The 25,704-nt window shown below is 44.6% G+C and overlaps 1 protein-coding gene and 1 long non-coding RNA gene across 3 annotated transcripts in view; one reads left to right on the top strand and one right to left on the bottom strand.

Moving 5' to 3' along the window:
- LOC148474977 (V-type proton ATPase subunit S1-like protein) overlaps positions 1-13,683 on the top strand; it is a 71,544-nt gene extending 57,861 nt beyond the window's left edge. Inside the window, exon 7 of the mRNA XM_088457925.1 lies at positions 10,987-13,683. Within this exon, the coding sequence (XP_088314051.1) occupies positions 10,987-11,313 (327 nt within the window). The 3' untranslated portion in view covers positions 11,314-13,683. The remainder of the gene's footprint in view (positions 1-10,986) is intronic.
- Positions 7,301-11,232, bottom strand: LOC148474978 (uncharacterized). 2 transcript variants are annotated; one of them, XR_015872799.1, is made up of 4 exons: positions 11,203-11,232; positions 8,773-11,130; positions 7,797-8,138; positions 7,301-7,398 (listed from the first exon to the last, which is right to left on the bottom strand). It is a non-coding gene; the product is annotated as an uncharacterized LOC148474978 (long non-coding RNA). The 2 variants fall into 2 exon arrangements; XR_015872798.1 differs by having other exon boundaries at positions 8,773-11,226.
- Positions 13,684-25,704: the final 12,021 nt, after the last annotated feature.

Here is a 25,704-nt window from a genome sequence, read left to right as displayed (position 1 = left end):
TCGGTCTCCAACCGATTCAGAACTCCATGTCATCACTATCGGTCTCAAACCGATCCAACTCTTCAGTTCAGCATTACTGGTCATTCCGGCCCTACTTAACAATCCAGCATCATCAGGCCTAACCTGATTCTACTCATCTATAGAGTATCATTATGTCCACTCATCTATAATCATTATGTCTACTCATCTATAGAGTATCATTATGTCCAGCTCTCATTCCTACTCGCTGTTAATAAAGACATTGCATTCCTGTCCTCGCCTTCGGGCCCATCATCCTCTACTGCTCCTCTAACGCCTCACCTCATACATGAGGAAGTCTTGGCTCAAGTCTCCCAATTTCATCCACGCCTCCCAAATCTCCATTTCAGCCTCCCATGCCTGTTCCAACCAACTCCAACCCTCAGGCGTGAGAAAACGCTTACAAAGTTTGGTATTCGGCCTAGCATAAAAAGTTCTAAATGTTAGATTACAGCCCTCTCCCTCACTTTCCATTCTTCATGACTATCCTCCTGACCTACCCAAATTGACTACGTATTGGGACAAATACTAATTGCAATCAAGACCGCTATTGCTCATTTTTGGAAAAGTCCTCTTCCTCCTTCCATGGGTAAGATTGTTCACAAACTTCAGTTTGCATTTTTGTTCCATACTCTACAGCTGCCTCCTCACCATGGTGGTTTAAATGGCACAAAAATTTACTTCCGACAGCAAAGGGGCAGATTTATTATTAGGGGAATCCTCTTCATCCATTTGAATTATTGCTGCATGTATCTCATTTTTTATATTTTTGGACTCTCTGTTTTACATGTGTTGTCCCCTATTCAATATGTACGGCTATTGTTCTGTATATTATGCTCTGTATCACTATTTACATGTGTGGCTTATGTACACCCCCCCCCCCCTCTTATCTATATATTAAAACAACTCTGTTGCTGCCAGTATACACTGGTGTTAGTAGTTTGGGGATGAAGGGGAAGTTTGAGTTTCCCAAAAATGCCAATGTCAAAATTAGGCAAGTACAATATAGTAGAAAACCCCATATCTTGGGGTCCCCCTGGAATAGTGAAACTAGTCTGATTAGGGCTGTATTTCCTATTGTGAATAAGCCTGTAAGGAAATAAAATATTCCTACACCCCTGGTGCAGTGAGTTTGCCTCAATTTTTAAATGTAAAGAAATATATTTCTGTGTTGCATTAATAATACCAGCATGCCTGTACTCTAAAAAACTTCAAACAAATATTGGAAAACAGTATAGATGTCTATAACTGTCCCCCAAAAAATATTTTGTGCTTTTAAAATGTTTCAAATGGCTGATTTCTGCATTTCTTTAATAGCAGTGAAAAAATGAAAAATGGTCTTTTCGCAGACCAATCTGGGCTGTAGATTACTAGAGTTCAGGCCCCCATACATCAGCAATAAATTGGGGCAATTGTGCCTTTTGCATATGATTGTGTACAATAATCTGCAATGTATGGGGTTCACAGATCGCAGATTCTGATCAAAAAGTGATTGGAATTGGTGAATTAGGTTGTCCAATATGTTGGATTCCGTAGTCCAATTGGGGCTGTAAATTGCTAGTGTATGGTAATGATCAGCCAATTTGCAGACCGTTAATAGTAAAATGATGGGCCTTTCAAGATTGGCAGATCTGTGTTTCCTGAAAATGATCTACAAATTACTGAAAAATATCTGTAATGTATGGGCGCAGATTGGTGGATTGGGAAATCTTTAAATTGGGGAAAGAAATCACAGAATCTTGGAATCTGTCTTGTGATTGGTGATGTATGGGCCCCTTTGTGTCGAAACAGAAATCTAAATTGCAGTGTAAATATAAAGCTGTCCAGCATCTGTGGGCTACGGCCCTCATTCAGAGCCATTCGTTAGCATCAGTACGCTCGTTGCATTCCGATGTTGTTAAACCACGCATGCGCCGGTGTTACACTGCGCATGTGCGTACGGCAGATTGCGAGCTTTTTTTGTCTCGTTCGTCAAATAGCGAACAGGAAGTGACATGTGAAATGTGATTGACAGAACAGGCCGTTTTTGGGCGTTGACGTGGGTGGAGATGGAAAAACGCAGGCGTGGCGAGGCGTTTTTGGGGCGTACATAAATTTTCAGATGCGTACGTCAAATGTGTTCGTACCAAGTCATACGTCACTGGCTGATCCTCTTTCCGTTCAACTTGCTCGCACAGCTTGGGGTGTGGATTACTCGACCACAATGGCGATGGCCTTGTCCTCCGGTCCGGGCCTCTCGATGTTTCTTCGATTTATCACGGCTTGTCAGAAAAACAATCAACTTTGAATTGCAAACCAGCTTGGAATGTGTTTTGACAAGAGTTTTTTGGTTTAGCACAAAACCGTACGCAGGTGAAATTCTCAGCTGCTAATTTCCGGATTACACAATCAATTAGCGTACATTTGTTTTAATGGTTTTTTTTGGGATTTTTGTTTTGTGCTATTGTAACAATAATGTCATCATGTTTGTGTGTATTTTACCATTTTGCTTTGGCCAGGAGAATTTGCATCCTTTTTTTAATTTTACAGTGTTCCTTAAAGAAACCTTTTTTTAAAAACACATTTTTTTTTTTTGTGGTGGACGTTTTTGGCTTGTGGGCCAGGATTAACTCTAAACCATTTTTTAAATAATGTCACAATACAAAGGAGAACATTTTCCAAAATTTTAATTTCTGAGACAAATTTATCAAGTTTTGGGGTGCATTTTGCAAATACACTTTTTTGGCAGTGTTAGGCAATAATAACGTAAATAAATCTGTAAAACATATTACCAGTGTTGGCCAACTTAAACAAACACATTAAAAACAATTCACAAGAAAGGAGAGGGAAGTTTTGTCCCTAAAGGAATATGGGGCAAGCACAGAAGGAGTGTGGGAAAAGTAGCCAGTGCTGTCATCATTTTTTTCCCCGTTTGGCTGGGGTAGGGTGGGCGCCAGACCGGGTCCGGGATGTCCTCTGGCTGGCCTGTCCAGAGGCAGATGTTGTGGCCTCTAGACTAGGCACAGGGCTAGGCACATTTGGAGGAATGGCTGTTGTTGTGCCAGAGGTGGAGGATCCTGATGTTCCGGTAGGAAGGGAGGTCGGCTCCACCATGTGCTGGCGAACGAGCTGCTCCAGAGCATTGGCTATTCTGATGTTGGCCCTGGTATTTTCAGCCAGGGCCTGACCAATGGTCACGTTGGCCGCAGCATTTTGCTCCAGGGCCTCAGCCACCTGTAGCAGACTGGCATCCATCCTCTGCAGAATCTCCGTATGGTAATCCGATTAAAAATTTAGTTCTGTGAGGAGGGACACTGCCTGCGAGGGGGATTGCCCTGGACTGGCTTCTGCAGGGTCCTCAGCCGGATGTACTGGTTCCTCCCCTGCAGAGCCAGCAGAAATTCTGCGGCCAAGGCTCCCCTCTGGAGCAGACTCATCCGCCTGTGTCTCTGTGAGAAAAAAGAGAAAAGAGGAACATTACAATCTACATATTGTCACAATAACATTTTAGAGTTGGTTACATCACAACATTTACCTGGGACAACATGAGGAGCCGCAAAGTCTGGCATGTCCGTATCCATGTTGGACACGCCAAACACCTCCACATCCTGCACACACCCCTGTGCCAGCTCTTCCAAATCATTAAACTCCAATGACACAGGGGTGGGACCCCCACCTGGCCCCCTTGCATGCCTAGCCCTGTCAGCCATTTTTTGCTTCAGGCGATATTTGAAGTCTTGCTATCTGTGGGTGAAAAAGTAGGCATTATTCCTACATTATTTTTCCCTGTTTTTTTTTTTATTTAAGTTTTTACTTAACGGCGTTTGACATCCCGGGCTAGACGGACATAATCACCCACCCTATTGACAGCACTGGCTATCTCCTCCCACATTCTCCACTTCTGGCTTACACCCATATTCCTGTCTGCCTGTGGCAGGATGTCCACACACTTCTGAACCAAAACCTCCATCTGCTTTCTTGTGAATTGTGGCTGCCTTTTCTTTTTGCCAGCTTTGGCCGGAATACTGGGCCCAGCAGCCTCTTCCATGTCATCCTCCACACCTATTTACATTAAAATAATTTTAATTTAGATGTCAATCTTTCACTATATTCTGTTTCAAAATCAGCCTTGATTAGAAATGTGAGAAATACTTACCGGCCGCCTCTTGGCCATTGTTTGGCTGGTCTGTAGCCATTTTTCAAGCAAAAACAAGAACTACACCAGACCGTTTGTTTTTTTCCGTGACGTATTTATACATGCGTCCTTATTATTCGGCCGCATCATTGATTGTGCGTTCCTATGATCCGTCCTTAATTTGAGCAGGAAAAGAAACACTATTTATGGCTTTTGGCGACTCGAGTCGAGGTGGCGGGTGTTGTTTGTTGGAGGTTACGTTGTTCGGAGTGGATTGTTGGAGGGAGTTGTGTTTGGCGGTTTTTTGGATTGTGTTAGAGGCGGTTTTTTTTGGATAACTTTCCGTTCACATTTTTTGGTGTGGTTTTTTTAGTTGTGGTGTTTTTTCTGTGTAAGTTTTTTCCCGTCATCCTTTTGTAAAATATGGGTCTCCTTTTTTTTTGGTTTGGCCCAAAAATTAATTTTAATTTTTTTTTGTAGGTTTATTTGGGCTGTGCCCCAACGACGTTTTTGTTCTGTGACTTCTTTATCGTGTATTGGTAAGATTTGATTTTAACTTGTTTGTTAAATGTTCATGTCTTGTTCTTCGCATATTTTGGGGTCTTTACGTTTTTTTTCCGGATTTTTGGGGATGTGAAAAATGCGAACCATTTAGCGCACTTTTGTAGGCTTGATTCCCCTTGTAAAAATGCGAACCATTTAGCGCACTTTTGTAGGCTTGATTCCCCTTGTAAAATTGCGAACCATTTAGCGCACTTTTGTAGGTTTGATTCCCCTTGTAAAAATGCGAACCATTTAGCGTACTTTTGTAGGCTTGATTCCCCTTGTAAAAATGCAAACCATTTAGCGCACTTTTGTAGGCTTGATTCCCCTTGTAAAAATGCGAACCATTTAGCATTCAAATTCTGTTTTTTTTTGTTTGTGCCAAATTGTGGAAGTCCTCTCAATGTCGATTTCCTATTTTTTGAAATGTGTGTTTCCCCCCTTTATTTTTGTGCATTTACAAAAAACAAGATTACAAAATGGCCACCACAAAATCTTAACTTTTTATGGTCTTTTGAAATGTAGGTTTTTGAAATCATGACAATACCCCGGCATGGAAGCATCTTTGGATTGTATCGTAAAGATAAGTATTTTTGGACTTTTTTGGGGGCAACATACCTTAACTACAATTCTTACCATTTCAGGTTGATGTTGGTCGTATTATTGTGGCCATGCTGCCGGAAGCCGACCAACCTCAATCTCGTCCCAGGCATAGGCATCGTAGGCGTGCTCAGCCCCAGATATATAGAACACATGTCACCCTTTTTGGAATGCCCGATGATGAGGTGTTAAGGCGCTACTGTCTTCCGCCCCAAATCATCATAGACAGTCTCTCATTAATAGAGAGTGATCTTGAGCGGCAAATTGACAGTCCTACAGCAATACCACCCCTTACGCAATTTATGGTGTTGTTACATTTCTGTACCTCAGGATCCTTTCAAACCACGGTGGGAATAGTTGCGGGAATCTCCCAATCCTCCTTTTCAAGGATCCTGAGGGCAGTGATGGAGGCCCTTTTCAAGCACCTCCATCATTTTATTAAAATGCCTTTGGATATGGGTTCCCTTAGTGTGGCGAAGGCCAATTTTTACCAAATTGCTGGCTTCCCACACATCATAGGGGTTGTGGATGGTACTCACATACCACTTCAGCCTCCAGCACGACTGGAGGCCATTTTTCGGAACCGAAAACACTATCACTCACTGAATGTAATGGTGGTATGTGATGCCTCCCTCCAGATCCTGTCCCTGAATGCAAAATTACCCGGGAGTGCACATGACTCATTCGTCATCCGTCAATCAGGGATTTGGCATAAATTAAACAACCTACGAGCTGGTGATGCATGGCTTCTGGGTAAGTGTAGACCTTTTTTAGAAAGCAATGCAAAGCTTGATACACAGTGATCCTGATTTTGTAATTTCTTGTTCACAGGAGACAGTGGCTACCCTTGCACGCCCTGGCTGCTCACTCCTTATTTCTCTCCCACACCAGGGCCACAAAGTGAGTATAATTCCACACTTACAGCCACCAGGCAAGTGGTGGAGCACTGTATCGGCCTTTTAAAAGGCCGATTCAGATGCCTCCACCGCTCTGGTGGCGAGCTCATGTATTTGCCGGATATGGTTTCGAAAATTGTGGTCCTGTGTGGGATATTTCACAACATCGCCATAAGGAGTGGTGTCCCAATGCAGCCAGAGGATGCCTTGCCTGAGGATGGCCCCCCCGAGGTTGGTCGGAGGTCTGTATGTGGGGGGGCCATACGCGACGATTTTGTGGCCCATTTTTTCTGGTAATTATTGTCCAAAATGAAGTTAGATGACACAATGTAGACATGTAATAATGTAATTAACAATTTTAATTTTTGTTTTGTTTGTGTGTTTTATTCCATAATATTTATCGTGAAAACCATGACTACTACCTGTTCGTAAAAAATTACTTCATGTGGACACATTGAATTTAACTTCTGGACCAAATTTGTTGTCAAATCATTCGTGGAATCATGTTGGCATGCTACTTCATCAAACAGTTCTTGATTGTTTTGTTTTTGTATATTTTTGGTGTAGGCTGTTTTTTGACGAGTGTTTTCACTGTGTGTATTGATTGTCCTTAATCACTTTGTGTTTCTAATTTTTTAATAAATAAATTTTTGTAACGTTATAACAAACATTTCCATTCTAAATTACATGCAAGTGTAACCTGGTTTCCAAAATGGAAACTTGATTAAGGGCTAATCCAGTTATGATTTAAATTGTGCAGTATTTTACCATGCTTAGTGGCTCAAATCAAACACCCCAAGGTATTATGGTGAATCAGTATGTTTTGGATTCTCGGCCTAAACAGGTTTAATTTAATATTTACCTTACCCCCCAAAAAAATAAAATACTTTCTACAAAACCCCAAAAAAACCTATTGGTATAGTTAGGTGTTGAATGTGCCAGCTTACCTAATTCGGCTTTCTCGAATCTAAATTACATTACTTTAAAAAACTTGCTGCAATAGTCGACTTAGGTAAGGTTAAACTATATAATATTTACAGAGAAGGAATGAGACTTCAAACAAAACTTTTTTTTTTATTTTTAGAAAAACTGACAATATTTTGGAAAAGGAAATAAATTAATGCCGCAGGATCCCTGCCATGTGATCGAGGACCACCAGCATGCCTATAACATGGCCCCTCAGCCTCTCCACACACGCTGCTGCCTCCGTCAGCCGCCCCTGGTCCTCTGTGGGTTTAAAAATTGAGGTTCTTAATAAAAAAAAAACATAATTTTGTTTGAGAAACAACTGCCAAAGTAAATGCAACTTTCCAAAAAAAGACAATTTGGACAAACATTACAATTCAAAGCCAACATTCTTTGCCTAAGTAAATTCGAAATAAACACGACAAAAACAAGAAATTGTAAAAAAAGAGAAAAACACCGAAAAACTGCTTTGGTGGGTACCGTAAACAAGAGATACAAGTATGAGTGTTGGACATGTGTGATATGTGTAAGGGCCAAACATCATAGACATTTAGAAAACCAGATCTATCTAACAAACATTTTAAAAAAAAAAAAATGCACAGGCAAAGGATAACATCCCCCCCAAAAATTGGAAAAAACAAGGTAAAAGGGAAACATACCGTTGACAATGCCGCCTGGACCTGAAGCCTCACCATCGTCCTCCTCGGAGGTAGGCCAATGCAGGTCTGTAGGAGGAGGGGTGATTTCTGAAGGGGGGGAGGGGGTGGAAAAGAGAGGGGTGGTTGGAGGGGAGGGTGATGAAAAGAGAGAGGGGGGTTGAGGGGAGGGGGAATTTTGAGGGATGGGAAGTATACTAGAGTGAGCGGCGTCCGGGTCTGGCCATGCTGGGTTGGAGGGTGAATTAGGGGTAGGGTGGGGAGAGGAGGATTGGCTGGGAGTTGGGGATAGGGGACGTGGCCGACGGCGTCACTGCCGATGACGGCATATTCTGCGCTCTGCCCCTAAATGATGGATAACAATTTAAGGTGGGATTAATTTATAAACTTGAAAACATCCTCAAAAAATATTTAGAGACGAAAAAAAAAAAAAAAAAACCATGCACACGCAGATATGTAGTAAATTAAAAAACAGGGCAAGAAGGAAAACATGCACATGCAGATATGTAGTAAATAAACAAACAGGGCAAGAAGGAAAACATGCACACGCAGATATGTAGTAAATTAAAAAACAGGGCAAGAAGGAAAACATGCACACGCAGATATGTAGTAAATAAACAAACAGGGCAAGTAGGAAAACATGCACACGCAGATATGTAGTAAATAAACAAACAGGGCAAGAAGGGAAACATGCACACGCAGATATGTAGTAAATAAACAAACAGGGCAAGAAGGAAAACATGCACACGCAGATATGTAGTAAATAAACAAACAGGGCAAGAAGGAAAACATGCACACGCAGATATGTAGTAAATAAACAAACAGGGCAAGAAGGAAAACATGCACACGCAGATATGTAGTAAATAAACAAACAGGGCAAGAAGGAAAACATGCACATGCAGATATGTAGTAAATAAACAAACAGGGCAAGAAGGAAAACATGCACATGCAAATAGGAAAACGAAAAAAAAAAACTTACTTTCAGCTATTCGCTGTCTGAAACATGCCAGCAAGCATGGCGTGCGTCGTTGAAGATCCGACCACCTGCGCTCCAGCTGGCCAATCTGTCAGCGTGAGCCGAAGGAGCGCAGGTGGCGGCGAACCTCCGCTTAGGCGGATCGCTTCTCTCTGTTGGTAATGGGGGGAGGCTGGCTGGTTATCCGCCGGTCCATTACCTCCGTCAGGACTAGCAGTCCCCGCCTGGTGAACGCAGAGGCTCTCATGATGGCAATGGTGGATTTCGGAAAAAACAGTTTTAATAAAGCCAAAAAAATAATTTTGATTGGCTAATTTATTTGGAAAATTAACAGGAAACATTCTATTGGTTAGTGTATGAGTCATGTGTTCGACAGGCTTAAAAATCTAATGTGAGTTATGATTGGCTTAATGCATTGACATGCGTTAGCTAATTTAAATCAAAAAATGAAACAAGTAAAATATGCGTCAGACAAAACACGGAAAACAATATGAAAAATTACACAAACATGTATTTTGGATAAAGGAAACCATTGTTTAATCCGTACGTATTCTGCGTGAAAAAACAAACACGGACAAGAGTAAAGTTTATTGCAAATGAAAAAAAAAAACAAACAAAAATGTGAAGAGCAATTAAGCTAATTGATCTGTTGATTGGCATGATACGATTAAAGGATGTATGCAGAATGAACGAGCAGGTAATCGAAAACTGACAGGCCCACTTCCGGTTTGGACTGGTGCGAGCGTTCCCTGCATGCAAAATTGGAGATGTACGGTCGCAATTTGGCTCGCTCGTTAGCTAGAGGGGGCGTTGGTAGACTATGGGGCGGAAGATTAGCTGCGTACGAAATTACGAGCGAGCGCTTGAATTTGCATTTTTCGGCTCGTACGCTGTACGTGCGTCCAGCCACTTGCGTCCGGGTCTGAATCAGGGCCTACATGCAAAAGCAGCCAGTATTTACCCTACTGTACATGCAGAAAAAAGTTTCTATCTATCTACTGTATCAATGTATTTATCACTGTATTGCAAATTTTCAAAAGGCTCTGTCCGTCAGACTCGTCCATTGTTGTAGTATTATTATTATTATTATTATTATAAATATTATGTAACTCAGCCCTCTAATTATTTCTTCTCCTCCCGAGGCAAAAGAGCAAATTACAAGAAGGGGTATAAAATACTGTATTTGTTTATTTTGTGCATATATTATTTACATTTTCCTAGAATACATTCAGTATAATATTTTCCTGACATAATATTACTACTACTCTTCCCTTATTATTCTTCTTGTTTGCATTGTTGTTCTGTTATTATTATTTGAGTTATTCTGTTATTAGCCTAGTAAAACTAGCATGTGAGCAGTAATATCTGTGTAGAAGAATCAGACTGCTGGACCCTGGCTGGCAGGATATGACTGTGTATAAGGTGTTTCTCTTTAGTTAATATTTCCATGATCGTCCTTATTTAGAGCTGAGTAAGCTTTGTTTTTCTTCTTTTTTTTTGAAAGCAGAATCCATTGTTTGGTTTTCCCAGACGAGATACAGGACCTGATTCAGACCCGGACGCTATTTGCGGCCGCTCGCTGGCTAAAAGGGGCCGGCTATTTAAATCATGTTTTCGCAGTGCGTTGCGTAAAGCCGCCCACTAAGTAATAGCGAGCGGCCGCACTATGCGCTCGCACCTGTATAAAGACGCCCCTTTGCTACTCGCAACAAACGTCATCTCCGGCAGTTGTAGGATTAATCGGGAACATCGAGAGCCATCGGAGCTGCTCGCAGCGCTTGTGGTAGCCTTTTCCCACCACAACATTGCGAGCAGTTCAGGCTAAAATACAACCTAGTCACGTGTGTAATGACGCTACTTTGCTAATTATGCACACCCATTAAACACCGTTCTGACGGTCGGGCACGCCTGCGTTCGCACATCCACCCCCCCATTTACAAGCACCTTCCCCTGTCACCACCCACAAACGGCACTATCTGTCACTCAAAATAAACTGCAGGCTACGGCGAGTACTTTCCCATCGCAATTACTGGTCCGTGCACACGCATTGCGACTCATACGCATGCGCAGATTACGAAACATCGCTCAATGCGTGCGCGCGCAGCATAGCGTCCGGGTCTGAATCAGGCCCACAGTACAGTAATCACTGCTTAGGGAAATTTCCTGTTAGTACCATCAGGTATCTAATTATATAACGTTACTTATTTGTTGTTACAGATACAAGGATTTAACATAGAAGATGGAGAGTTTTCATATGCCAAAGACTGTGCAACTTACTTTTCACCAGCCATTCTAATGGGTCTCGTAATGTCACTCATTCTGCTATTAGTCCTGGCCTATGCCCTCCACATGCTGATCCATCTGAAATCGATGGACAGACACTATCAGAGGAAATGTTCCGCCACCTACTTTCCTAGGACAAAAGACCATTACCTGGAAGATGAGAGGGAGCCTCTCCGAGGCAGCGGACTGGAGTTCTATGAACTAAGGCAGCCGGAGTACTGTAGACTAAGCATGCAGCACTGTGCATCTGTTTCTCATTAGCTTCAGAATTGACCATTGTTTCCCTTTGTGTATTTCTGTTATTTTGATTTCACATTAAACACAGTTTCCAAGAAATTACTCCCCAGATAAAGACGTTATAAAATAAACTCTTGTGCAACACAGTTACTCTGGAGACTGATGATCCTTAAAGACTCTTATGAAACTACAGAGTATTTTGTCACTGAAATATGTGTTGAACAAAACATGTTTGTAAATATATTATATTCCGCAGCAAACACAATGAAGGTGGTTTTGGTGACACAAGTGTGTTACTGGGATATTTATCGCTAAAATAATAAATCTGGTGATTGATTGGATAAATGAAATGTCAAAAAACGTTGTACATTTTCATGTGATTATTGATAAATAGGTAAACAAACATGTAGATAACGTGGTAGGATGAAGCTAGGTGGCACTGGTGAGCCACTGATTCTGTGGTGGGAAGTTTAAAACAGGGTGTGCCCACTGTTAGGACTCTGGCCTGATTCATTACCGATTGCAACTGCGATTACGCACGCAGACGGCCGATTGATGTGTTCCGTGCATGCGTATGCAGCGCAGTGCAATCGCAGTGTCCACGCAGACCCATCGCAGAGTGATTGACAGGAAGTGAGCGTTTGGGGTGGCGACGGTGGGTGGTCGGCAATACGCAGGCGTGGCAGTGTGTTTGAACGACATTGTAGGGGCATGCATAAATTAGCAACTGTGATGCCATACGCAGCTTGACCTATCACTACGAGCGATGAGGTTACTAATTTCTGAGTAAGGTCAGACCTTGTGCAAGTGTGCGTGAGGCTCCGATGTTACAGAAGGTTCCGCAGGTTTGCAAAGTATTACAGATGTGTATAAGGGGAAGTGGGCGTCCTTATGTTAGGCTGCGACGGCATTGCGATCGCAGACATTAGCATATTGTCACAATGGAACTGCGTGTGTAATCGCAGCTGCGATCACAATAGCGATCTGTAATGAATCAGACCCTCTGTCTTTTATTTTGTACCTGGCTTGCAGTACCTCTGTGCCACCAGAGGTGCTGCTGATGTACAGATGTGTCCACATACATCTAATCTTCATGCGTGTCACGTCGCAATTCACGACTGCGGTTATCTGCATGTGAAATGCTACATTACAGTGTCAGCAGCTGTGACTTAGCATTTCGCATGCAGATACAGCCGCAGTCACACACAGAACATAGCCATGCCGCATATCATTTTAATCAGCAGAGGCTGCTTGTTGTTTGTGTGTCTTATTCGCATCGCTTTGTGAATAAGACACATTTTAGGGGAAAAGGTCACATGAAAAGACGATTGGTGCTACAGAGCCGTGCCATGGCTGTTAAACGCGCAAGGAGGCTTTATGTATGTGGACACATCTGTATTCTGACATTTTCTCCTCACATGCAGGAGTTCATCTCACTCCCCTGTTTAATCACCTGAACCTGCCACACAATTTATTCTTGCCCCTCACCATGCACCTTGCTGGTTATTGATTCTTTCCATTGGATTGTATTTCACTGCCTGAATATGTGCTCCTGTCTGCTGGACTTCTGCAAACTGCAGCTCTACTGCTGTCTGTGAGTCTGTATCATCTATTCTGCAGCTTTTTGCTTTGCTTGTATCCAGTCTGTATATCTCCAGCCTGTTATCTGCGCAGCTCCAGCCAGCTGGGCCTCTGCAAGCTGTTCCTCCTTTTGCTGCATGTGAATCTGGCTCATTCACTCTGCAACATATGGCTATTGTTTGTATCCAGTTTTGCATACCTTCAAGTTTCTGTTCACCACCGGTTCCAGTCGGTTCAAGTATCACTCCTGGTTTTCCTGCATTGCCTGCACTATGTTTTTGTTTCAATAAACAGTTTCTAATTCACTATACTGCTGACTCACAGCTGTCATTACAAGTATCCAGTTGCATAACATCTACAAATATGAGCTGGCCCAGAGGATTCAGCTCAGGTGGGGCTGTGGCAGCCAAGCCATTCCAGGGCGCCAGTGGGCCCGACCTGCAAGGAGTAGACAGGACTCTGACTTTGTGTTGTGCGCAAATTAGCTGCCCTCATTAGTTAGTGCTGCAGAAGTGAGGTAGTGCCCTGCATGGGGACTAGGGGCTCTATTTATTAACATTATTTTTACTAAAATAAAGTGAAAAAGGATGTTTTCACACCCTTTTCACATTATTTTAGTTTCACCTAAAGTTACTACAGGACAATTGGACTAGAATTCGTAAAATTCTGCTCCAAGCCCTAATTATCAGTTATTTTTAGTAATCCGACCAAAGTTACCATAAAAAAATTGTAAAAAAATACCGGAGAAAGCCCTGTGATAATAACGCCCCCTAGGAGGTGGAATTATCCAGGGTCTCCCCCGGTTACCAGACACCTGCTCTGCTCTATGGGGGTGGAGCTTAGCTCCGGGGGGTAGCAGCGATGGTCGGTCAGCACATACGTGGGGCACTAGTCACAGTATTTTTATGCAACAATACCGTGACTAGTGTGCGGATGGGATTCGCAGGGACAGAGCTTTCTCGCAAGCTCTGTCCCTGCAAGGGATTTGTAGTAAATCCCTGTGATATTGCCTGAATTCACAATGCGAATTCAGTCGGTAATATCACACTACAATCTGCATTACAAATGCGGATTGTAGTAAATAGAGCCCTAGGTAATTTGTTATTTTCTGCTTTCTTTGTGTTGACAACAATAAATTATTTATTTGTTTAAACCCAGACAAGCTATGTTTTGACCCTTATTTGAGCACCCAAATTCTGCACCACTTACCTCTGTACAGAGGTGGATGCAGTGCCGATGTTTGTGCACTGGGCCGATGTTTTTTGTACCGCGCATGCATCTTAGTCGCATTGCGCATCTGTTGTGATGGTTTACCGAAGGTGGCCGTAGTGAGTATGTGGTTGCAGAGTGATTGACAATCAGTGAGCATTTTTGGGAGATAATTGGGGGTGGCTAGTCAGAAGTGGGTGTGTCATGACTATCTTGTGGGTGTTTCGCAGCCAGTGACTGTGTCTAAAGACCTCATTCAGAGCCGCTCGCAAAATGCAAGTGCTCGCTATGAATGAGGGTGGCCGCATCTCTAAAAAGAGCCGGCCTCCTGGCCGCTCCCTAAGCTGTGGCTGACCACCCACAGCTTTAGCGAGCGGCCAGGTTGATGGTCGCGATTGTCAAGACCATCGCGACCATCGGGGCTTGCGACAAGACCCTTGTGGTAGGGTCTCGTCTGCCGCAAGCCCCAGGGAGCTTCCGGCTCTAACAGAGCCGGAACCTCTCCTGCTGACATCATTGGCAGGCGTTCGTTTGGGAACGCCTCCGTTTGTGAAGCCACCCCCTCTGCCACACTTACAAAACGCGTGCGCAGAGCCCAACATCGACCCGCTTGCGAGCGCTCACAGCTGATGTCATTGCAATGGACAGGGGAATGAGACCCTAAGTGCGCAGCTGCACTGGCCTCGCGGTTTACTTCTGCCGGACATTCTGAGCAGCCATAGGGTTGTTCAGAAGTTCAATGTGTGTCCACAAGTGGCGGATTAAGGACACAGCTGGTGGGCGTCTCTGTAACAGAGACTGCAACATTAGCATAACTTCTCAGTACCACTGCGTACAAGGCCGCAATGGGCTTAGCCTCCACCTCTGAATCAGCCCATAGTGAGGTGTTCAGCATTATGCTTTGTATGGTCACAGTACATCTTAGTAACTTCTAATATCCATATTATTGTACATAGGGAACCTCCTATTGGCCTGAATATGAAAGTGTATAGATAGGGCACCACTCATTTCAGCGGTGCTGCCATTTCCACGGCAAATTGTTGTGCTTATCCCCATCCCCTGCCAATGATGCTGAGTGGTGCGGATATTACAGCCTAATGTAGTGTGTTTACCGCACTTTGTAAGTCGTAGATCACACAATTTGTATAACTGTAGCAGATGAAATGCTTGCTTAGACTATGACAGTGTGCTGGTAATTTTGTTAATGTAGATGTTTGTACTTTAAGAAGATCATATATATTCTGTAGTTAGATGGCTAATAATGGGCAAGCTGGATTTAACTTATTTCAACTGAGTAAATAGCACCAAAGACAGTGGTGGACAGGACTGGATTGTAGGCGGGCAGATGAGGTGGTCGCCCAGGGGCCCCCACACATTGCTACTACCTGGCCCACACTGCACCGTCCTTGGCTTGCCTGGCTCCTGGCAGCATTGCAGTCTCTAACTGCGAAAACCCTCCTATCTACTTACCTTCCAGTCCAGTGTCTTTCCCTCGGCCAGGGTAGATGTGATCAGTGCTTGGCTTACTCGCCTTGCTCCCTGCTCTCCCAACCCAGACTGCTGCTGCTCCGAGAACCGCCGGTGACAGTTGCTCCAGCAGAATGAAGATGGAGGCCGAGTACATGATCCTCACAAACCGCGACCCCTGGGGTCCTGACAGGCAACTCACCGGTACCTGGTTCCTGGCCCTCTCATGTGTGCGTGCGCTCTGCCCTTCCCCTGTCCATTGCAATGACATCAGCTGTGATGGGGAGCTCCGGCTGGCAACCTGGCACTGCAAGGTGGCACCTGACTGCCTAGAGACCACTCTCCCCGCTGGCCCCACTGCCCCCCTAAGTACCTCTTGTAGTATGTTGATATCTGTAATTTTAATATTATTATGCAGAGGAGTAACAGTGGCAGGGGGGGCTTTGTAAATTATAAATAAATTATGTAAATTATGCGCCATACTGAGGGTCTCAGAGCATCTCCCTCCCCACGTTGCAAATTGAGTTTTTAAGGGGGCGTAACCACGCCTCCCGCGATTAGGCCTGATAGTAATGGGGCCTGGATCGGCTCTCTACAGCAATGGTGGCATGGTGTGCTGTGGGTATGTGGCCCAGAGCTGGGGGTGGACACGTCGCTGCCTCACCTGGCAGTAGTTACAGGGCTGTAGCTAGGGTGGTGCCACCGCACAGAGCGGAACAGCGCTGAGGGCAGAACACCGGCCGCCCACCTCATTTTATCTGCTGTCGGCGTTGGGCAGTCGCTGCAGCGCGGCCGCAGCTCCTGCGGCGCGCTGTTTAGAAAGGAGATGTTTAGACAGCGCAGCAGCCTCTCCCCTCCGTGTGAGACAGCCGCAGCGTGACTCAGTTTGAGTCCGTCTCCCGAGTCCCGGCAACCTATTGGGACGGGAGAGACGTCATGACGTCTCCCCGCCCAAGACTCCCACAGTGCACTGAGAAGCTGCTACTGTGCTGTTGGTCAGGCGGCAGGGAGCGGTGTGCGCTTTTTGTGTGGACACTGGACAGTCACTGGATGACAGTCACAGGACGGACCTGCCAGTTGAGAGAGAGATAGGGGCGGGGGGGGGGTTGGTACCTCAGTCCCTGCCCTAGCCAAATTGGTAAAGTAGCATCTGTACCGCTGGGCTGGCCTATCTGCATATAAGCATACTGGGTTTGCTAAAAAAAAGCAGCAGTATGTATTTCATTTATCTAATAAATGGCTGTTCCATTGCTGTTATCATTTCTACTTATGGGCCTGTAACTGTAGTGATGGAGGTTTCCCGCTACTTCATACAGGAAGCCTTTGTAGTGATGGATCTGTTTTGCTCCCCTTAGAAATGCTGAAGTTTCCCCACTTCCTACTCTATACCTGCACCCCCTCTCCTCTATACCCCTGCCTCCTCTATGCCCCCTCTCCTCTGTGCCCCTGCCACTACTACCTCCTCTATACCTCAGCACCCCCTCTCCTCTGTGCCTCTGCCTCTACGCCCCCCTCTCCTCTGTGTCCCTGCCACTACTACCCCCTTTATACCTCAGCACCCCTCTCTCCTCTGTACCTCTGCCTCCTCTATGTCCCTGACCCTACTACCCCCTCTATACCTCTGCACCCCCTCTCCTCTGTGCCCCTGCCTCCTCTATGCCCCCCTCTCGTCTGTGTCCCTGCACCCAGGGCCATAGCTAGGGTAGTGTGACCTGGTTGGTGTGCTTTGGGGAACAAAGGACAGTTCAGAGTGAAGGATGACACCTAGGCAGCGAGATTGTGGGGTATTACTGATTGTCCGGTTATGAGCAGTGATACAGAGATCAGGTTGGTAACAACTATTGGCTGGTGGAAATATTTTTAATTCTGTTTTGGAAAGATTAAATTTGAGGTGGCGAGATGTCATCCAAGATGAAATTGCAGAAAGACATTCAGTAACTCAGACCAATACAGACCAGGTCTACAGCAGTCACAATTTCATCAGTCACAATTACAGTATGTGAACATATCCTTACCATACTCAGCATATAGGCCCTGATTCAGAGCCGGGCGCTCTGACCAGAGCGCTCGCTCTGAATCAGGGCCCACCTCCATTAAAATGGAGCGTCCTCCTGGACGCTCGTATAGCTGTGGGTCACCACCCACAGCATATACGAGCGTCCAACAAGATGGTCGCGATGGTCTTGACCATCGCGACCATCGGACTTGCGAGAGAAACCCTGTGGTCGGGTTTCTCAACCGCAAGGCCAGGAGTGATTTTGGCTCTATCAGAGCCAAAATCACTCCCACTGACATCACTAGTGGGGCCGTCTGGCAGGCACGCCCCCGGAACGCCCACCATAGGGGGCGTGCTGTCAATCAACATCGACAGCACGCCCCCTTTGGTGCGAGACCCGGAGCGATGGAAAGTCCTTCGCTCGCCGGGTCTCGCGCATGCGCACGACGGAGCTCCCTCCGTCGTGCGCATGCGCAGTGGGGAACATCGACCCACTTGCGAGCGGACTGCCGCTCGCGAGTGGGTCTGAATGACCCCCATAATCTCCCACCCCGTTTCCTTTGCCAGTCATCGTCTACAGTTGTAAGTATAAGGTGTAACCAATCTGCATAATCTTGTATGTGTATGTTTATTTAGGTGCAGAGTCTTGATGTCACCTTCTTCCTATAAACTATAAAAAAACATGAATAAGGTTCAGATGGGTAATATTTTAGGGAAAAGAGCAAATATTGGAATTAAATACGGTTATTTGCTGTATAGTATATGCAGTAGCATTCACAGTTCTGTCTCAGCCCACAATTCCCCAAATGGTTGCATAGAGCTTTATCATTGGCGTATTTTCCAAAACTGGAAGCCCCACATCCTCTCTGCCACAGTGCCTAACACCATCAGATCATTTGTTATATAATATCCCATGTTATGGGGATGCAGTCATTATGTTGACATTTATAATTTTATGATGTCAATAAAGAACATGCCAACATCTGCAGAATGTTGACATGTTCACAATGTCGACATTCTCAGAATGCCGACAGTTAGGATTAGGCTGTGGGAGGGGAGGGTTAGGCACTATGGGGAGGGCTGGGCTGTGGGAGAGGAGGGTTAGGGCTAGGCTGTGGGAGAGGAGGATTAGGGGTAAGCTGTGGGAGGGGAGGGTTAGACAGTGGGAGGGGAGGTTAGGGTTTGGCTGTGGGAGGGGAAGTCAGGGTTAGATACTATGGGGAGGGTTAGTGTTAGGCTGTGGAAGGGAAGGGCTAGGGTTAAGCTGTGGGAGGGGAGGATTAGGGTTAGGCACTAGGGTAAGGGTTAGGGTTAAGCTGTGGGAGAGGAGGGTTAGGCTGAGGGAAGGGGGGGTTAGAGTTAGAATGCAGCAGGAGAGGGCTAGGGTTAAGCTGTGGAAGGGGAGGGTTAAGGTTAGGCACTAACAGGAGGGTTAGGGTTAGGCTGTAGGAGAGGAGGGTTAGGCTGCAGGAGGGGAGGGTTAGGCTGTGGGAGAGGAGGGCTAGACTGTGGGAGAGGAGGGTTAGGGTTAGTCTGCGGGAGGGTTAGGCTGTGGGAGGGGAGGGTTAGGCTGTGGGAAGGGAGGGTTAGGCTGTGGGAAGGGAGGGTTAGGGTTAGGCTGTGGAAGGGGAGGGTTAGGGTTAGGCTGTGGGAGGGGAGGGTTAGGCTTAGGCTGTAGGAGGGGAGGGTTAGACCGCGAGAGGGGAGCTTAGGGTTAGGCTGTTGGAGGGGAGGCCAGGGTTAGGTACTATGGGGAGGGTTAGGGATGGGCTGTGGGAGGGGAGGCCAGGGTTAGGCTGTGGGAGGTGAGGCCAGGAATAGGCACTATGAGGAGGGCTAGGGTTAGGCTGTGAGAGGGGAGGTTAGGGTTAGGCACTATGGGGAGGGTTAGGCTGTGGGAGGAAAGGGTTAGATTGCAGGAGGGGAGGTTAGGGTTAGGCTGTGGGAGGGGAGGCCAGTGTTAGGTACTATGGGAAGGGTTAGGGTTGGGCTGTGGGAGAGTAGGGTTTGGCCACAAGAAGGGAGGGATAGGGTTAGGCTGTGGGAGGGGAGGCCAGGGTTAGATACTATGGGGAGGGTTAGTGTTGGGCTGTGGAAGGGAAGGGCTAGGGTTAAGCTGCAGGAGGGGAGGGTTAGGCACTAGGGGAAGGGTTAGGGTTAAGCTGTGGGAGAGGAGAGTTAGGCTGAAGGAAGGGAGGGTTAGAGTTAGAATGCGGGAGAAGGCTAGGGTTAGGCTGTGGAAGGGGGGGTTAGGGTTAGGCACTAACAGGAGGGTTAGGGTTAGGCTGTAGGAGAGGAGGGTTAGGCTGCAGGAGGGGAGGGTTAGGTTGCGGGAGGGGAGGGTTAGGGTTAGGCTCTGGGAGGGGAGGGTTAGACTGTGGGAGGGGAGGTTAGGGTTAGGGTGTGGGAGAGGAGGCCAGAGTTAGGTACTATGGGAAGGGTTAGGGTTGGGCTGTTGGAGAGGAGGGTTAAGCTTTGGGAGGGTTAGGCTTTCGGAGAGGAGGGTTAGGGTTAGACTGCAGGAGGGGAGCTTAGGTTAGGCTGTGGGAGTGGAGCCCAGGATTAGGCACTATGAGGAGGGCTAGGGTTAGGCTGCGGGAGTGGAGGTTAGGCACTATGGGGAGGGTTAAGGATACTCACTGCCGAAACTGCAGAGGGAACAGCCAGAAGTCTCCTAACCGCCAGACCCAGAAGACATCGCTGGAGCTGCTGTACCCCACAAACCAGGTAAGTCACCACTAGGAACGTTTTGTTGACATTTCATCAGTGTCGACGTGGTCAATGTCGACATGATGCATTTCGACATTACACCCATGTCGACAGTATGAATGCTGATTTGATGAATGTTGATTTTAAACTTTTTGGGCCTTATTCTGAGTTGGATGTAATGCAAACGCAACCCCATTGCGAATGTGACTAAACGCATGCTCAGAGGCTGACACAAAAGCAACTGTAATAATAATCTTCGCACTTACACCTAGGGAGATTCAACTGAATTTGATGTCCACAGTGCATATAAATGACTTAGACTGGCCCGTATCTCTGGCTACATCCCCACGGCACACACTTCAAAACAGCTGGGCATCAATTATCTACACTGCGGTACAAAATCATTGACCATATTCCGGAACTCTCGAGGGGGGGTGACCGGATCGGAGCACTTAAGAGAATGGAGGCGAGATGGATTTTGCGGATGAATACAACCCAGCCTGGCGGTCTAAATGAACGCATAGCCTGGAATTCCTTTATTTAATCCTGATAACTTGCTATATTATCATATTTTTTCATGTGGGTCCTTAAATGGATCACTTATCTTTATTATTATCTTTCTGATCATGTACTCCCTTCTCTCACATATGTAGTAGCTTTAGTATTTTAGCTATGGATTTGATTGTGGAGATTCAAGTTTGGCTATGATTAGTTTAACTTTTTTATATTTATGTGACTTATGTGTATGTACTTTTTTCTTTTTCATTTTATTTCATTTTTACTTTTCGGTATCATATGCTAATTAGGTTTTTTCATCTATATTTGTATATCTCTTTGATGTAAACAACTTTCTCAGTGGGTCTCTTTATTTCTTCACTCTTCTATATTAACCCTCACTGGTCCCTATAGATAGTAATGAGTCCATCGACTGTTCTTTACATAAGTAATTAGTGTATGTCCCTTTGTCTTTCTTTGCCTGTCAGACTCTCCACAGCCGCAGGAGCATTGTAGGTTGACATAGCAACCTCTGGAGGTGAGATGGGATATGCCATCCCCAGTACAACCCGTGCCCTTTGGTCACGCGATCACGGCTTAGGGTTGCTGTGGCCATCGGCGTCAGCACCCAGCCGCAGTAGTGTCTTAGGTTGCCTAGGCAACCACCAGAGGTGAGTCGGGTGATGTCATCACTGGGCAACCCGCGCCCTCCAGCCACGTGAACGCGACTGTGGAGCAGCTTGTCCTTGTCTTCTTGATCGGGTGGGGTATATAGGTAAGTGTTCTTTGTATGTTTGTGACTGTTTGTTTTTTCCTGATGACGGGGCCGCAAGGGCCTTGAAACGTTGAATAAATTGGCTTAACTTATACACCCTGGAGTGACGCGCTGTGGTCTGTCGTACACTGCGACAGCACACTTTGGATTTCTATATATATATATATATATATATATATATATATTTTTTTTTTTTAAAGTTCATAAGTAAAGTTTCAAAAAAATAGAGATATATATTATAGGATCTGACATTATTTGTTTGCCCCATATTTGGAATATTGATTTTAATTTATAAAGCAATACAAACATGTGTTGTATTTCTGTAGCTTCTCAATAAAGCCACAAGATGGCAGTAGCACTCAAGCGTTAGCATGTCCTTTCAGTTGTGTCGAATCAACTGCAAATTTTTGAAGTAGCCCAATCACACTTATTGTATAGTGAACGCTAAATCCCACAAATGAATAGATTAGAGTATTATTACTTTCTGTACAACGTATTATTGCCATGTATAAAAGTACAGGAACAAGCACATGATTTTGACAGGAGAAATTCCAACTTTGCCTTGTGCCAATGTATTTTTTAATTCAATGCATACATTCCACACATTCTACATACATTGGTCTTTTTACAGAACTATAAATGGACTCTCAATAGCTTTTCTTCAAATTTTAATTTGTGAGTCTAGTTGAAAAGTGACCCCACCCCTCCCCCACCACTCCATTTTTCTAGAATGTAATATGGTATAAAAAGTGTTTTGTTTACAGATACAATTTGGACGTATTGTACACCATTATATACAATTATTATTATCATTATAATTATTATCCTTTATTTATATGGCGCCACAAGTGTTCCGTAGAGCCTTATATGGTATATACAAGGTAAGTTAATGTAAGTATCTAAAATGACAGTTACAAGAATAAGTCTATGTCTACCCCAAACCATCGAGTTTACATACAACTCTAAATCAGGTCCCTAGTCCAGTTTTGTATGTTAGTCGGGGACCCCATGCTCATTGCACCATGGTGTTCTTAACTTGAAGGGGCATGTCCATTCTACATTCTAGTTGCACGTGTATATATTTGATTTGCCTCTCCCGACACTATGCAATTTGAATGCAAACTTTGTGCAGCTCAGCAAAATATATTTTGGGTGCAGAATATGCTCCATAACATAATTTGGGGATTAGCAATCATGAAGATATAATAAAATACACATGTGCATCAAAATGAGAGAGATTACACAGTGATAGCATGCAACACAGCGCCATCTGCTGTCCCACGAGTATACCTTGCAGGCTATGTTCCACACTCCAACAATTTTTACGTCATGGTTTCAGGTGGGTTCAGACAAAGAGATCCATGATGGGTGGATTCCCAGAAAAGATACTTCAAGAAACAAATGGAATATAAAAGTGTAAATTTATCATAATACTTAGCTACAGCCGTCAATTAATTCAGTAGATACAGCAATTACATCAACACATCCAGGAGCCCTTTTCTCAGCATCTAGAAACTGGATTACATTCAAAATGTTCTAGCACTTCTGCAGTCTGTGTTGTTCCAGCAATAAGGCTAATTCTACATAGACACACTACATTATAGACTTCTCTCAGACAGAAAAACTCCTAAATAAGCACTCACAGGTATAAAGGTAATTTTTAGAAGTATACATAAATAGTAATAGACAGTGGGTGGCGTTTGTCAGGTTGCGGCCAGGGATCGGCCGTTACTCACCTCAGCGCCAGCTTCACCTGGCCTCTCGAGCGGTCAGACGCCAGGTGCGGAGGTGGGTAACGCGCTGGGCATTATGTTTGGGGTCTGCTAGGACATCCATGAGGTGTGCCGTGATTTGGTTTCCGCGGTTACTATGGATACAGCCATGACAGTCTACATCACCTGATTAGTCCTTTACCCAATAGTAGCATTGGTTGCTGTCACCTTACAGTATCTTCCAATGGACCGCTACCTTAGGTTATTTAACCTGGCGCTGAACAACATCGTTACTTCCAGTGAGTACTTGCTGTTGCAGCGTTCCAGGTTCCAAGCTCCGTTCATCTATTGATATCCTTCTAGTGTTTATCTACAGTGTGTGTACTTAGTACGTCATCCAAGTACCATCTCATAAAGTGTCATTCTTCTGTGCCAGTTCTGCATCTGGATTCACAGTATATGTATGTCACCTAAGTGCAAACTCCCAGCATCATTCTCCTGTGCTTATCCTGTGATTGTGCTCTTCCATTTCCCACTTGTGCAGGATACCTGACCAAAGGGCCGCAACATGCTTACTGGGTGCAGCTTAAATCCAAATCCCAATTGGAGGGGCTCACTGGTGAACACCTGCCAGTAAGTTAGACTCTGCGCCTTTGGTCAGGTCTCACCAACATCTGGTACTTGTGGGTGAAGAAGGCAAATATCCAGGCCCCTCGTCTCCAGTTCCTTTCCCAACCTGGGACCTTGACTTCCAGTCCCTTGGCAGGGGATCTCCATAGCTCAAATGTGACAGTGCTGTTGCCTTAATTATGAGTATTGGAAATAACATCTCAATAACATCTCTTAATAATATACGGTATACTTTGGATTAAGTCAAGGTAAAACAATATTGCAATGTCTGTCTGGTCACATAACCAAACAGTGAACCTGATTCAGCAAGGATCGCAGTTGCTTATACACACGCAATTGGGTGATTTATTTTGCATTGCGCAAGCATCGCAGTGCGCATGTGCAAACCAGATGCTGCATTCATTACTGCAATCACAGAGGATAGGCAGACCCATGGCAGAGTGAGTGACAGGAAGTGCCGTTTGTGGATGGTGATGGGAGGGGGGTCAGGCGAACGCAGGTGTGCCACTGCATCTCAACACCATTTCAGGGGCGTATTTAAATTAGCTACTGCAATACCAGACGCCGCCTGAGGACTCATAGCGTGCGCAGAAGTTATTCATGAGTGAGGTCTGACCTGCCTTAACTGTGCATATGGGTCCGATGTTACTCGATGTTACCGATTGTTTCACTATGTTGTCCTAGTCTATGGATGTTTGTAAGGAGAAGTGGGCGCCCTTATGTCAGGCTGCAATCGCAATGCGAATGCATACATTTACATATCACTGCTAATATTAGCAACTGCGTTAAGTACGTATAAGCAGAATAGCGATCCTTGCTGATTCAGGCCCTGTGAGCTTTGTCCTTTCTTAGCTTCTGTCAAAAACACTTTGAGATTACCACATATATATATAATATATATATATATATATATATATATATATATATATTGACCAACAAAGTGCCCCCACTGTGCGCTTAAATTATATAAAGGTTTTTTTCAAGAAAGTATATCAGAACATAAAACAGCTGCACCTATCACATAATATCCCTGTTAGACAGATATACAACAAAAGTAATCAGAACGAAAATGAAAGGGCGCTACACAAATAAATATTGATTAATAAAAAAGGTTTATAAAACCAAATAATGAAATAAAACAAAAATAATGATGAATATGACAAACTAGTGAATCAATCGATCAGTCCCAAGTGAAAGGATGGATAAGAGACTTCTTCAGGGAAAATCCTTTTGTTGATCTTTCCAACTTGGAAATGAAGTGTGAAGTAGTAGGTACCAAAATGTTCACTTTATTCCTTATGGCTTCACTGTAAGATACCCTTACACCAAGAAACACCCAGATATAACCGGCCACAATGGCCACTATTAGTATTGAATAAAATCACAATTTGTTTAAAAAGTACATATTTATTACATAAAAAGTAGATTCCAACAGAGATTGCTTACATCAAATGTTATTCTTTACACAATGATGAAATCCCAACGCATTTCGTCCAAAAGGTGGACTTCATCAGGGGTATATCTTAAAAAAAGGAACAGTGGGTGTATACAAGTGTAGGGTACAACCATAGACTCAATTTAAATTAGGGGTGTGCACCGGCCACTTTTCGTGTTTTGTGTTTTGGTTTTGGATCTGGATCTTTCTTCGTGTTTTGGATCTGGATTGGTTTTGCCAAAACCACCCTTCCGTGTTTTGGGTTCTGGGTTTTGTGTTTTGGATCTGTATTTTTTTTTTAAAAAGCATAAAAACAGCTAAAATCACAGAATTTGTTGGTTTCTCTGCTCCTATGCTATTATTAACCTCAATAACCTTAATTTCCACTCATTTCCAGTCTATTCTG

The sequence above is a fragment of the Taudactylus pleione genome, unplaced genomic scaffold (assembly GCF_031769625.1).
Source record: "Taudactylus pleione unplaced genomic scaffold, aTauple2 ptg000792l, whole genome shotgun sequence".
Classification (NCBI taxonomy): domain Eukaryota; kingdom Metazoa; phylum Chordata; class Amphibia; order Anura; family Myobatrachidae; genus Taudactylus; species Taudactylus pleione.
The sequence above is the reverse complement of the archived record's forward strand: the minus strand, read 5'-3'. Positions and strand labels throughout refer to the sequence as shown.